Below are 15,162 nucleotides of genomic sequence, written 5' to 3' on the forward strand. Positions count from 1 at the left end.
GACAAGTGATGGAGCCAGAATTAGAACCCGTGACCTTCTGACTCTCTATCCACTACTCTATCCCGTGCTCTATCCACTACTCCGTGCTGATTCTCAACTTCTATTTACGAATCCCCAAACTTCATTTGAAGAGTAAGAATCTGTAGTTCGTGCATGGGCTAGGCCCTGGTCACTACATATGAAAAAAAAGCTCATTTTGTGATTCATATCGTAGAGATCAATAAAAACCAATTGTCAGTCAGTTGAATTTATTGAGTGATTACTGTGTACAGAACGCTTGGGAGAGCACAATATAACAATAAACAGACACATTCCCTGCCCACAGTGAGCTTACATTCTAGAAGGGGAGACAGAAAGCTTAGTATCTTCCCCCAAAAGAGTTTCCTCTGCTGCTGCAGAGAGTGATTTAACTCAAGTCCTGTACTTTCATATTAAATGAGTCAGTCAATTAGTCAGTGTTATTTATTGAGCACTTACTGTGCACAGAGCCTGTTGTAAGTCTTCGGGAGAGTGCAATAAAACAGAATTGGTAGATTTTCAATATATAAGAGAAGCAGCTTGGCCTAGTGGAAAGAGTGTGGGCCTGGGAGAGGAACTGGGTTCTAATCTCAGCCTTGCTACTTGTCTGCCATGAAGCCTGGGCAAGTCACTTCACTTCTCATTGCCTCAATTCCTTCATCTGCAAAATGGGGATTCAGTATCTGTTCTCCCTCCTACTTAAGCTGCGAGCCCCATGTGGGACCTGTTTTTCTTGTATCTACCCCAGCCCTTAGTACAGTGCTTACCGTATAACTAAGCTCTTAGCAAAGGTTATTATTGTTACAATTACTGTTGTTGTGGTTGGAAGAAAATGTTCAGAAAAGGAGAAGTAGTGTGGTCTAGTGGATATTGCATGACCTGAAAGTCAGAAGGACCTAGATTCCAATCCAAGCAACGTCACTTGTCTGCTTTGGGACTTCGGATAAGTCATTTCACTCCTCAGTGCCTCAGTTACCTCATTTGTAAAATGGGGGTGAAGACTGTGAGCCCCACGAGGGACAAAGGACTGTGTGCAACCTGATTTGCTCATCTCTTCCCCAGCGATTAGCACAGTGTCTGGTACATAACAAATACCATGAAACAGACAAAAGCAAAAAAATGTTCTCCTGCACCTTTAGTCAGGTCAGTTGAACACCTACTCAGGTCAGTCTTCTAGACTGTGAGGCCGTTGTTGGGTAGGGGCCATCTCTATATTTTGCCAACTTGTACTTCTCAAGCGCTTAGTACAGTGCTCTGCACACAGTAATAGCTCAATAAATACGATTGAATGAATGAATGAATGAAGCTATTCTGCTTCACGTGACAGAGCTTTGGCAGCGATGGTTGGAGAGAGCGATAGCCATGCCTGTTTTCTGATTGATCTCATTTGAGAGGTTGGCCCCCCGTAACCCATCAGCCAAGTCCGTGCAAAATCATTCAAGACCACTGCTGCTTACCTCAGGTGAGAAAGATTCTCGTGTCCAGGAAGTGGAAGCTTTAGAAGAGGAAGAAGAGGGCAAGTCAGGAGACTAAATCCTTGGAAGTCTCTGCAGATTAGTATTCCCCTGCAACTCAGTTTCCACTGAATTCTCTGGTGACTTATTTTTGTTTTTTGCATTAAACAAGTTTTGCTGATAGACTTGCAGAAATGATAATTGCTTGAATACACCTACCTGGCTGGCTTAATGAAGAAAAATGCTGATAATAATAATAATGATGATGGCATTTGTTAAGCACTTACTATGTGCCAAGCACTGTTCTAAACTCTGATCTGTGGAAGGGTTAGTGTGTGTCAGGTCATTTCAACTGAGGAGAAAATCCAAACTATTATTCATTTTATAATGACTTCTGAATATGTGACCATGTAAATTTAAAAAATAACAATAATTATCCATTAGACTGTAAGCTCCTCTTCTAGACTGTAAACTCCTAGTGGACGTGTGTCTGCCAAATCTGTTATATTGTAGTCTCCCAAGTGCTTAGTACAGTGCTCTGTACACAGTAAGTACTCAATAAATATGATTGATTTAGTGATTGATTAAGTAATAATAATGGTACTTTTATTCATTCAATCATATTTATTGAGAACTTACTGTGTGCAGAGCACTGTACTAAGCACTTGGAAAGTGCAATTCGGCAACAGATTTGTTAAGCAATTACTATTTGCCAGGCACTGTACTAAGCGCTGAGGTAGATACAAAGTAATCAGGTTGGAACAGACACTCTCCCACATGGGGCTCATAGTCTAAATTGAAGGGAGGAGTTAATCTCCATTTTAAAGATGAGGTAATTGAGGTTCTGAGAAGTTAAGCAACTCGCCCGTGGTCATACTACAGACAAATGTTGGGACCGGAATTTGAGCCTAGGTCCTCTAACTTCCAGGCCCCTGCTCGTTCCACTAAACCAGACTGCTTCCCAATTTGGAAAGAAAGATTTCCGTATCTTTTAGTCCTTGCTCTGTTGCCCTATTTTTAAAGAATGGCTGACTCTCGGAAGCCATGGAAATAGCCTACAATATGAATTTGGTTTTTTATGCTATTTGTTAAGCAGTTAGTGCCAGGCACCGTTTGAAGTGCTGGGATAGATATAAGCTAATCAGATCGATGTAATCCATCTTCCACATGGAACTCCCATTTAATTCCCCCTTAAATGAGGTAACTGAGGCACGGAGAAGTTAAGTAACTTGCCCAAGGTCACACAGCAGACAAGTGGTAGAGCTGAGATTAGGACCCAGGTCCTTAGAAAAATGATCCAGTCAGCAGTGAAGTGTGGATTGGAGTGGGAGAGGAAATGGGAGACTGCAGAGAAGGAAATAGATCAGGACTGGAGATATAGATTTGGGAATCATCCCTATAAAATGGTAGTTGAAGCCATGGTAGTGAATGAATCCCCAAGGGAGTGGGTGTAGATGGAGAATGAAAGGGGACCCAAACTGAACATTGAGGGACTTCCATAGTTAGGGGGTGGGAAGCAGAGAAGGAGCCCACAAAAGAGACAGAGAATGAGCAGCCAGAGAGATAGGAGGAGAATGAAGAGAGGACAGTGTCAGTGAAGCTAAGGTTGGCTAACGTTTCCAGGAGAAGGGGGTGGTCAACATTGTCGAAGGCTGCTGAGTGGTCGAGGAAGATTAGGATGGAATAGAGGATGTCGGATTTGGCGAGAAGGAGATCATTGGTGACCTTTGCTAGGGCAGTTTCTGTGGTGTGAAGGGGATGGAAGCTGGGTTGGAGGGGCTCAAGGAGAGAAATGGAGGAGAGGAAATGGAGATGGCGGATGTAGACAAGTTGCTCAAAGAGTTTGGAGAGGAATGGTAGGAAGGAGATGGGTAGATAACCCAAGGGAGCCGTAGGGTCATGGGCGGGGGTTTTTAGGGTAGGGGAGACGTGAGCATGTTTGAAAGCAGTGGGGGAAAAGCCACTGGAGAGTGAACAGTTGAAGATGGCAGTTCGGGAGGGGAGAAGGGAAGTGGTAAGCACACTGGTAAGGCACGAAGTAATTTTAGCTCTAGACTCAATTCCTTTGTGCAGGTCCTCTCAAGAATTTTAATCTAGTATGCATGTATCATTTGTCCATCTGGAAAAAGAAAGATTCCATCCCATCATCCCTAAGGATACCTGGTAGATTCTGAATGTAATGTGTGACCTTGGGCAAGTCACTTAAATTCTCTGTGCATCAGTTATCTCATCTATGAGAACCCCATGTGCGACAGGGACTGTGTCCAAGCTGATGAGCTTGTCTGTACCTCAGTGCTTAGTACAGTGTTTGACAAATTATGTGCTTAACAAAGACCATTTTTAAAAAATATATAGATAACTGCCAAAATAATCTACTACTCAAATGTCCTAATTACCTACAGAAAACTGTAAAATTGGTATGTTGGAAGTCCATCGAGGGTCACTGGTCATTACATCCAGTTTGGACGCTGAATCTTAAGGGAAATATTTGCTGCTCTTGAGATTTGCCTTTAGTTGGGGAAGTGTCATGCCAAGCTGCCAACCTCTATTACTCAAGTATTTATACCCACGCTCAGCACTTGTGTATATATGTTTACTGAAGCAGGCACGCATAGTAAGTCCTTAACAAAAACCACAATTATTATTATCATGTTAGTATTATTAATGTGATTACTCTGTTCATAAATATTTTAACATGTATCTCCTCTGGTAAAGTATAATCTTGTGGTCAGGGAATGTGCCTTGTGCTCCTGTATATTTTCCCAAGTGCTCATTAAAGTGCATCACATTCGGTGAGCACTCAATAAATGCTATTCTACTAAAAAAAGTTCCACAATAGAAGCTGGAATGTCATGGCAATGGCATAGCAAATAAAAAGGACCATCCCCTGGAAATTCTGCTCAGATGATTGCATTTCGAATGTATCCTTTTTCTATTTAAGAGAAAATAGCACCAACTTGGGAAGCAGTAAATATGTAAAAACAAAATTTTTCAATGCGTATGGGAAGATTTGACCCGGGCACTCATAAATCTCTCAGGCAAGAGCTCCAGGGCAAGTTGTAATTCCAGAGAGTTAAAGAGAAACGAAGGCTTGAGCCTGGTGACTTGTCTCCATTACCTCGGTGGAATCTATTGGCGTTTTCTGACTGGTTCAGTGCGAAATGTGAAAAGGACCAGTAGAACTCTTCTCTGCCACTTTCAGTCAAAACTATCTCCATGGAGACCAAAATCTAACGTGAACAGTGAGTGTGACAGAAGATGCTTTTTGTAGCCCAACAGAGGTTATTAAGGAGAAGGACCACGAGGAGAACTTTTGCATTTGCGCTCACCAACCTCCTGAACAAACAGCCTTTTCGAAGTAGGGCATGAGATATCTTCGTCCCACTTTTTCAGGGAAACATTTTCATTTTAGAAAGCTAAGAGCGTTATCCAGCCTCTTCTTTCCCATCAGTTAGCTAACAATTTCAAGGGTTCCTTTGTTAGGAACGACAGACCATGCGGGATAGAGACTGTTTCCAACCTAATTCACTTGTATCTACCCCAGCCCTTAGAACAGTGTGGGACATGTAATGAATGCTTAACAAACAAGTCACTTAACTTCTCTATGCCTCAGTTACCTCATCTGTAAAATGGGGGTTAAGACTGTGAACCCCATGTGGGATGTGGACTGTGTCCAACCTGATTAGCTTGTATCTACCCCAGTCCTTAGAACAGTGCCTGGCACATAGTAAGCGCTTTACAAATACCATAATAAATAAATATTTATTTATTTATTTGAGAAGCAGCATGGTTTAGTGGAAAGAGCATTGGCTTGGGAATTGGAAGTCATGGGTTCTAATCCCGGCACCACCACTTGTCAGCTGTGTGACTTTGGGCAAGTCACTTAACTTCTCTGGGACTCAGTTACCTCATCTTTAAAATGGGGATTAAGACTGTGAACCCCACATGGGACAACCTGATTACCTATATCCCAGTGCTTAGAACAGTGCTTGGCACATAGTAAGTGCTTAACAAATACCATCATTATTGTTATTATTATTATTATTATTAATAATAATAATAATGAATAAATGAAAAATATTTTTAAGGACCATAGCTTTTTTAAATGGGGGGGTGCTTTCTTTTTTGTTTATTTTGTGTGTTTTGGGTGGGCGAACTAATTACTCCAAAATGCAAATTCTTCAGCAATAAAATGATAGCTACAAGAGAAACATTAGCAATGATTTAGGGCCCAAATGGTGATTACGAGGTCATGCATCTTCATTCGAATCCTCATCCCTTCTCGCCTCAAAGTGAAGCTCCCTCTCGCTATTGCCATTTGAAATTTTGGACCCAGCTGCTGGCAGAGGGTTGAAGGAATGCCTAGGAGAGGGAAAGAATCCACTAATTAATGTATCAAAACACTACTAGTTCTAGAGGCTGATTAGTGAAGTGTCTGATCGTGGCAATTATAGTTCTGTTCCCTGTCCCAAAGTAGTAGTTACATATTGAAAGCCCTCAGCGCAGAGTAGACAATCGTCGAAGTCCTCATCCTTGCATTTTTGAAACGAGTTAGTTATAAATAGCATTTTCTCTGTTGTGAGACGGGAGCGATTCATCTGCTTCTAAAGGAATATTTGCCCCTGAACTCCGATGTCACCGCTGTCTTTTTGGGAAGCCATCGATCAATCAGTCAAAGTATTCACTGAGTGCAATGCCCTGTGCTACACGTTTAGGGGAGGACAACGCCACAGAGTTGGTACATACATTACATCTCCACAATGAGGTCACAGACTACTGTTGATTTCAAGACAGAACAAAAAGAGGAACCCGAAAAAACCAATGTATTATCTTGAGAACTTCTAAAGCAATTAATACAGTGGTCTGCACACCCAAGTGCTCAGTACAGTGTTTTTTACACAGTAAGCACTCAATAAATGCGGTTGAATGAATGAAAGCAAACGATGAGAACTCAGATACCATGGATTGATTTTAACGCTCTCTAAAACTAGAGCCGTCACTTTTCTCCCTGAACTGTGTGCGAAAGCAGACGCATTGACTGTGAAGTTGACTTTGCTTAGGTTTGTTTTATGGCTGCAGAGCCTCTGCAGTCATGTGATCTTGAAAAAGGTAAACAACAGAGTTTAACAGTGAAAAATAGGCCTAATATAAATACAGTCGAGTGCAGTGCAGCTCAGAACTTGAAAAATATGACTGTAGCATTAAATTTTCCAGTGGAATTAACAGAGGAACAGAGTGCCGCCTTTCAGGCAATATATTTGAGATGCAGAAAATAGATAATACATCTAACTCTTATGGTCTCTGTGGCATTCAAGAAAAAAAAAAGCACAGTAGCTTTATTTAATTGAGAAAATGAATCAATTACAATGATGTTGCATCATCAAATTCTAGTGAAATAGAAGGTGTAAGTCATCACATTGTATAACAGTGTTAAAAAGTAATTGAGTGTCTTAAGCATTTTGAATCAATTCCAGGTAGTGGCCCAGCTACCTTAATGCAAAATTTATGAAGATGATCTCAAATAATATGTTGCTATCAAAATTGTGTAATAAAATCTGGTAACGATGCCTCCCTTTGAAAACCTGGGCACACTGTACAGTTATAGCAACATAAAGCTGCTTCTGAGGCTGCTGTCCATTTCATGATTACTTGATATAGAGGCAGCAAGGACTAAGTCAGAACCGTATTAATGCATTTATTTTTTTTAAAGGGGAGATGAAGACTTGTCATTTAAGGCTGCCACTCTCCCTACTATCTCAGTCTGAGGAGGTTTTAGCAGGGGTATTTATCCCTTCAAATCACTCGAATGACCTTTTTTGAAGAATGTTTTTACGTATGTTAATGGTGAAAAATCCTCACTTTCTAAAGATAATTTGAGGAACCCAGGCTACGTAAAATGTCTCAAATGAGAAGCAGCATGGCCTAGTGGAAAGTTCCCGGGCCTGGGAGTCAGAAGGACCTGGATTTTAATCCCAATTCCACCACTTGGCTGCTAGGTGACCTTGGGTGAGTCACTTCACTTCCTTGTGCCTCAGTTACCTCATCTGTAAATTGGAGATTAAGACTGTGAACCCCACGTAAGAGAGTGACTGTGCCCAACGTGATTAGCTTGTATCCACCCCAGTGCTTAGAACAGTGCCTGGCACATAGTAAACACTGAACAAATACCATTTAAACCCAAACTGACAAACAAAACCCTGATTTTGACATTCATCCTTTTTAATTGATGGGCATTCATGAAAGTTGCTGCTTTATTTTAGGCATTTTAAATTATCGACTAATGTTAAATGGTTCTTTGATTTTGGTTTAATCGTGATAATTGCAGTTTAGGTGTAAAAATGTAAGATAAAATGCCTGCCTGTCTGTTAAGAGAAACAGAAGTACCTCAATCACAGAAAAAAAAGCTTTTGGGCCTTTCATAAATGGTGGTGGTACAGTATCTGACCCAGAGTAAGTGCTTAATACCATCAATCAATCAGTAGTATTTATTGAACACTTACCATTTGCCAAGCACCATACTAAGCACTTGGGAAAGTTTATTACAATAGAGATGGAAGACACAATCCCTGTTCACAAGGAGCTTAGAGTCCAAAGGGGGAGCTAGACATTAAAATAAAGTAAAGATAAGGGAAATAGTAGAGTTTAAGGATAGTCACATAAGTACTGTGGGGTGGGGGTGGATATCATAGTGCTTAAGGATTACACAGCCATGTGCATAGGTGACACGGAGGGGAACACGGGTAGGGGAAACGAGGGCTCTTAGTCAGGGAAGACCTCTTGGAGGAGATTTGATTTTTAGTAGGGTTTCGAAGGTGGGAAGAGCAGTGATCTGTCAGGTGTGATTGGGGAGAGAGTTGCAGGCCAGAGTACCTGACCAAAGGATCAGTGAGGGGGTAGATAGAACAGTGCTTGGCATATAGTAAGTGTTTAACAAATACCATCATTATTATTATGGATGAGATCAAAGTACAGAGAGTAGGTTAGTGCTAGAGGAGCTTAGTGGGCAGATTTTGTTGTAGTAGGAGATCAGCAAGGTAAAGGAAGGAGGTAGAGTGCTGAGTGCCTTGAAGCCGGCCGTAAGAAGTTACTACTCGACGCGGAGGTGGATGGGCAACCTTTGGAGGTTTTTGAGGAGTGGGGAGAGGTGGTCTGAACGGTTTTTCAGAAAATTGAATTGAGGATCAGAGCCAAGTATGGACTGGAGAGGTTAGAGCCAGGAGGCAGGGAGGTCAACAAGGAGCTTAATGCAGTAGTCAGAGCAGGGTATGATAAGGGGTTGGAGCAGCGTGGTAGCAGTTGGGATTTCTCCATGTTTTGTTTTGTTATCTGTCTCCCCCTTCTAGACTGTGAGCCCATTGTTGAGTAGGGACCATCTCTCTGTTGCCAACTTGTACTTCCCAAGCTCTTAGTCCAGTGCTCTGCACACAGTAAGCGCTCAATAAATACGATTGAATGAATGATGGAGAGGAAAGGGCCGATTTTAGCAATGTCGCGAAGGGAACCGTCAGGATTTGGTGACAAAACAAATGCTTGGGTTGATAGAGATGAGTCAAGGAGAACGCTGAGGTTTTGGGCTGGTGAGACAGGGAGGATGGTGGTGGTGTCTACAGGGACAGGAATGTCATTGGGAGGACAGGATTTGAGTGGGAGGATGATATTTGGTATAGGGTGTGTGGAGTTACCACGAAATGAAAATTTTCTCTTGGTAGGTCCCCCTCTGTGAGTAGGTTTCCTTTTCAGCCCCATTCCCTTTTTTAATTTTAACCATTGCCACATATAAATCATTATCAAAAGAGATTTCTCCCAGCTGGGAGAAGTAGAACCAAAGGTTCACTAGAGTGGTGCTGTTAAGATTGAAAATCTTCCATCAAAGGGACAGCCAATCAAATCATCTTGGCACCTAAGGATTTTCAGTAGGTAGGAGTGATTCAGAATGGTGGAGTGGTTAGAGCACATCAGTCAACAGTATTTATTGAGCACTTACAGTGTGCAGAGCACAGTACTGAATGCTTGGGACAGTACAATATAACAATATAACAGGCCCATTTCCTGCCCACAATGAGCTTACAATCTAGAACTACTGACTTTGATTTTCAAGATATAATACTTTAATTACAAAGTAGGTGTTTTCTTAATAGTCTTAGCCACGCTTTCTGTGAAACGTAGTCGAGGAGGACCAATAAATATTTCAGTAGTATTTATTGAGTGCTTACTGTATGCAGGACACTGTACTAAATTCTTGGGAGAGTACTCACAACAATATAACAGACATATTCCCTGCCCACAATGAGCTTAAGTAGATGTGCAGAGTCAGTGGTTCAGAATGCTGATGAAGAGGAGACTCTTTGGGAGTCATTGCTTTTTCATTTAAAAAAAGCAAACAACCCTGTACAACTTCAGTGAGAAGCAGTATGTGGAAATGAGCAGAAAGAGCATGGGTCTGGGAGTCAGAGGACCTGGGTTCTAACCCCAGCTCTGCCAATTGCTTGCCATGTGACCTTGGGCCAGTCACTTCACTTCTTCTCCATGCCTCCCATTCCTCAGCCGTAAAATGGAGATTCAATCCAACTACCTTCTCCTTAGACTGTGAGCCCCATGTGGGAAAGGGACCATGTCCAACCTGATAAACTGTGTATCTACCCCGTGCTTAGAGCAGAGCTTGACACACAGTAAGTTCTTAAGAAATACCATCAAGCACACAAACACACCAAGTCCCAGAGAGCATTACAGCCCAAGAATCAGACTGGAGAAACTTTGGAGAAGGTGGCAGATTTCCCCGCTCCTGAGTTGGAGGGAGATACTTCAAACACATAATTAAAGTTTTCTTCACAAAATAGGGGAAGGCGAGCCTACTCTGGCAGGAATCCAAAATTCTAATTTCTGACTATGATTTAATTTCAATTTTAAATAAATCGGTTTTTAATTTAAAAAGAGTGAGCTTCATAACATTAGCAATGATTGCAACATTAAGCCCAGTGTTCACAATCTAGCAATATAAAACATTATTTATATCTGAATCGTAAACAGCCTTTTGAAATGGATTATGGTTTTTCTCCCTATTCTAATACAACCTGGAGGGTACTAAAAAGTGTTGTGTGAAATTAACATTCTGCTGACTTTCGCCTATAAATGAGAAGCGAGCTATTAACATTTGTGTATTTTCATTATGTAAATTGTGTTAACACATGCCCACAAATTGCCACCAGCAATGCAATAATTTTCTCTCAGTGATCATAATGTGTCCAAGTGAGTCATTTTGATTATGACATGCTAATTACATATTGCCTTTTTTCAGATTCAGAAAAACCAGGGATCTTTAATGGTAAGCTTTATGAGTTCAGAAAAAAATTCACTTTTCTTTTTCCTGATGGCTGCTTCCTCTGCATGCTTGAATGCCTTGTTTTAAACTTAGCAAATTGCATTTTGAAGAAAATGCAAACCTTTAACTGCCTGTATTAGATTAGGTACCATTAGAAATAATAGAATATCCTGAGCATCAATGTTTTTATAAGAGTTTGCTGCTGTTGATTAATCTTGCTATATTTTATTGCATTAATGATTTTTTTCTTTCCACTCCACTGTAAAGATATTGCATATAGGCTAATACTTTTTTTTCTCCCTTCTCTTCTTTCCATCGCAACCTCTCCAGTTATTGCAGTGCATTGTTGATGAGGTGAGTTGTCGTCTTATGTGCTTTCACTCCTAAAGTCATCCCTAATGGTGTGGAAAGCTTATATTTTGTTTCCTAATGAAGCACAATGCCCAACATCCTCAGAGCAAGTTGTCTGGTATGGCTTTGAGCTGTATTACACGCACTGGCCTCATCCCACATTATACACTTCTGGTTTTAACGGGGAATCTTTGCCAAACAGGCGGCCCCAAAGGCCATCTCTTTTGGGTTTCTGAAGCCCTAAAGACAGAATGCGGTCGTATTAATTGATCCACTCCCTTGCCAGATGGGGTTGGAGCAGAGGAAATTAAAGTGGGATCCTTCCCCGCCCCCCGCCCCCGCTCCCCTCAATATGAGATATTAAAATCCAGTCTGAGGGCTGAGGGAAGAGTCAAATAGCCAACCTAAGTGGGGTGAAATTTGTCTCCCTTATTTACCTAAAGCACATTGAGTATATAATTGTCGATAAACCGTAGATTGCCCATTTAGCTGTATTTTCCTAATTAGACATTTCACCAGAATTAGGGTCTCTATCTTCCTGGTCTTTTAAATAGTACCCTTTGATTTAAATCCACGTGGCTCCCATCAAGATGTCCCCCTGTTTTCCAGTAGAGAGAGGCTTTTTCCTTTCCCTTCCAGGATTCCTTCCTGGAATCCATAGACCCGAAAGGTCCTCTTCCCCTGCAAACTTTTGCCGCTTGGTCTTTGGCAGGAGACTCCTGATTAGGAAACTTTGTCAGAAAAGTAGAAGAAGACATCTTGCCTCGTTTATCGAAGCCAAGCTTCTCTACCAGCCATGTTTCCGTTGAAACTTTAATTCCGTTGTCTTTGAAACACTTTTAACTAGAGGGAAAAGGCGATAAATGATTCAGATTGGAAAAAATATTTGAAGAACAGAAACAAATTGGAATTCATAATTATTCCTCTCAATTAAACATCTGTAAAACTAGTTATGAGAGTTGGGAGAGGCAAGATAAAGATCCTCTCAGGAAAAAAACAAGCCCGCCCCCGTATCCCAGGAACAGTAAGAATGGGGAGCTAACATCCTTAATGGCACATCCGTCAGTCCGCATAGTCCCCACACACCATAAACCATGTGTCGGTGCAAAAATGAACCCATCATCCTCAAGCAAATGGAGGCGACATTATCTCAAATATCAGACAGGCTTCCTGGATTAAATAGCGCATCGATGTCTGTCTTGATCGTCAGCTGGTCCAAAACCATTCCATCCCCATCAGATTCATTCCAATTACACTGTTCCATAAGTATTTTTATCCTCCCCCCTGTGTCTTGCCTGGAATGGAGGCCAGGACTCCGTAGACACCGGAACTGAATTGGCAAAATCCAATAGCCCTTGATTGCTGATTTCCTCTTGAGCTCAGCCAGGTCGAGTACCCGAGTGCAAAGGACGGTAAATCTGGGTGCTGTCATTTCTCGCCTGTAACCCACCGTCTGCTCGATGAGAACATTTTGAGCCCGGGTTTGTTTCTGATGGTTTAAGCAATGGCCCCGGCTAAATTCTAAGCCAGTGAAATGGTGGCATTTACAGACTCGCGAAGTGGGTTGAAAACAATTTTTCAAGACTTCGTGCCATATGAGGTGGAGAGATAAGCTATCAGGACATCTTGTATGGGGCTGAGGTCTGAGACTGGGGGCCTTGTGGACATTGGTTTTCTCACTCTCTCTCTGTGTCTCTGCCTTTGTCTCTCTACGCCAGACCACCCTTCTCCCCAACTTTGAAGCACTGTTAAGGTCATGTCTCATTCAATTCATTCATTCAGTTGTATTTAGTGAGTGCTTACTGTGTGTGGAGCACTGTACTAAGCACTTGGGAAAGTATAATACAACAATAAACGGTCACATTCCCTACCCACAATGAGCTTACAGTCTAGAGAGGGGCAAACAAGCATCAATACAAATAAATAAAATGACAGATATGTACAGAAGTGCTGTGGGGCTCGGAGGCGGGAAGAGCAAAGGGAGTAAGTCAGGGCGATGCAGAAGGGAGTGGGAAAAGTCTGGGAAGGCCTCTTGGAGAAGATGTCCCTTCCATAATGCTTTGGAGGCAGGGAAAGTAACTGTCTGTCGGATTTGAGGAGGGAGGGCATTCCAGGCCAGAAGCAAGACGTGGGCTAGGGATCAGTGGCGAGACATTGTGAGAAGGTTAGCACCTGAGGAATGAAGTGTGCCAGCTGGGTTGTAGGAGAGAATCGAGGTGAAGTAGGAGGGGGCAAGGTGGTGCCCTTCTTCTTTAAAAGTGGTGCCTACTTCTTTAAAGCCAAAGGGAAGAAGTTTTTGCTTGATTCGGAGATGGATGGGCAACTACTGGAGTTTTTTGCGGGGGGGAAGGGGGGTGGCGTGTCCTGAATGATCCAGGCAGCAGAGTGAAGTATGGACTGGAATGGGGAAAGGCTTTCCCCGGCCCGCTCTCCCTTCTGCGTCCGTCTGTGCACTTGGATCTGTGTCCTTTGGACATTTGATATTTGCCCCAACCGTAGAGGACTTATTGTACATATCTGTAAGTTATATATCATAAATTATTTATTTCTATTAATTTCAGACTCCCCTCTAGTCTGTAAGCTCTTATGGACAGGGAATGTGTCCACTGACTCTGTTGTTTTGTACTCTCCTGAGTGCTCAGTACAGTGCTCTGCACAAAAGCACTTAATAAATGTCATTGATTAATTGACTGATTGAATGACTGATGACATTGCAGTGTTGCGGGTTTGTGTTATAGTTGGCCGTTCAATCAATCAAACAGAACTCTTTATTGAGTACCCATTGTGTGCACAGTATCATATTAATCATTTGGCTGAGTACGATACCTTCCTATGTTATACCCCACCCGACCCCGACCTGCTATTGTACGATGTCTTGACCAATGAATCAATCAATAGTATTTATTTAGCGCTTACTACCTGCAGAGCACTGTACTAAACGCTTGGGAAAATGCAGTGCAACAGCATTGGTAGATGTGATCCCTGCCCAAAAGACCTTACATTCTAATGGGGGAGGCAGACTTGAAAATAAATTACAGATAGAATAAGTAGTAGAGGATAAGAATATTGACGTAAGTGCTGTGGGGCTAGAGTGAGTATCAAAGGATTTAAGGAGTTTGTAGTTGACGCAGAGGGGAAGGTGGGTGCGAAATAAATTGTCTGGATATTATTGTCCAGGAGTCCTGCTGGGCACATCTGCTTCACAGGATGCCCTAAGTGCCCAGTGCTTAGAACAGTACCCTGCACATGGTAAGCACTCAATAAATTTGATCGCCCTCTCATCTTAAGTGCCTCTTTAGCCAGCAATCTTCTCTGCTGATGGCACAGTACCAGAAAGTATACTGCTGTTGCAAATCCAGAACTACCAAGTGCTTAAAGACTTAGTACAGTGCTCAGCACATAGTAAGTGCTCAGTAAATACCAGTGATTGATTGACTTTTTTAATGGGATTTGTGAAATGCTTACTCTGTGCCAGGCACTGCACTAAGCGCTGGGGTAGATATAAGCTAATCAGGTTTGACAGAGTCCCTGTCCTACATGGGCCTCACAGTCTTAATCCCCATTTTACAGAACTGAGGCCTAGAGAGACAAAGTGACTTGCCCAAGGTCATACAGCAGCCAAAAACCATAATAATAATAATTGTGGTATTTGTTCAGCACTTACTATGGGTCAGGCATGGGCCTGTGAGTCAGAAGGACCTGAGTTCTCCTCCTGGCTCACCACTTGTCTGTGTGACCTTGGGCAAGTCACTTCAATTCTCTGGACCTCAGTTACCTCATCTGTAAATGAGAATTAAAATTGTGAGCCCAATACAGGACAGGGACCGTGTCCAATCCAACTACCTTGTATCTACCCCAACGTTTAATTCAGTGCCTGACCCAGCGTGATAGGCCACGCTGCTTCTCTACCCATGCCTCCAGATTCCGAGAGCCCAGCTCTTCCCACTGAACCAACAGAAGGGCACAACCTGCTATTGTCAATAGAAACCTTCCAGGAAAAGCCTTGGAAACCAAATGTTG

The 15,162-nt window shown here is 42.3% G+C and overlaps 1 protein-coding gene across 2 annotated transcripts in view; it reads left to right on the plus strand.

Annotated features, from left to right (window-relative positions):
• MAP2K5 (mitogen-activated protein kinase kinase 5) overlaps positions 1-15,162 on the plus strand; it is a 241,509-nt gene that overhangs the window by 170,159 nt on the left and 56,188 nt on the right. For both annotated transcript variants that reach the window (XM_038767364.1, XM_038767365.1), the window contains 2 exons: positions 10,768-10,794; positions 11,122-11,145. In XM_038767364.1, the coding sequence (XP_038623292.1) occupies positions 10,768-10,794; positions 11,122-11,145 (51 nt within the window). The remainder of the gene's footprint in view (positions 1-10,767; positions 10,795-11,121; positions 11,146-15,162) is intronic.

Source organism: Tachyglossus aculeatus, chromosome 26, assembly GCF_015852505.1.
Source record: "Tachyglossus aculeatus isolate mTacAcu1 chromosome 26, mTacAcu1.pri, whole genome shotgun sequence".
Lineage (NCBI taxonomy): Eukaryota > Metazoa > Chordata > Mammalia > Monotremata > Tachyglossidae > Tachyglossus > Tachyglossus aculeatus.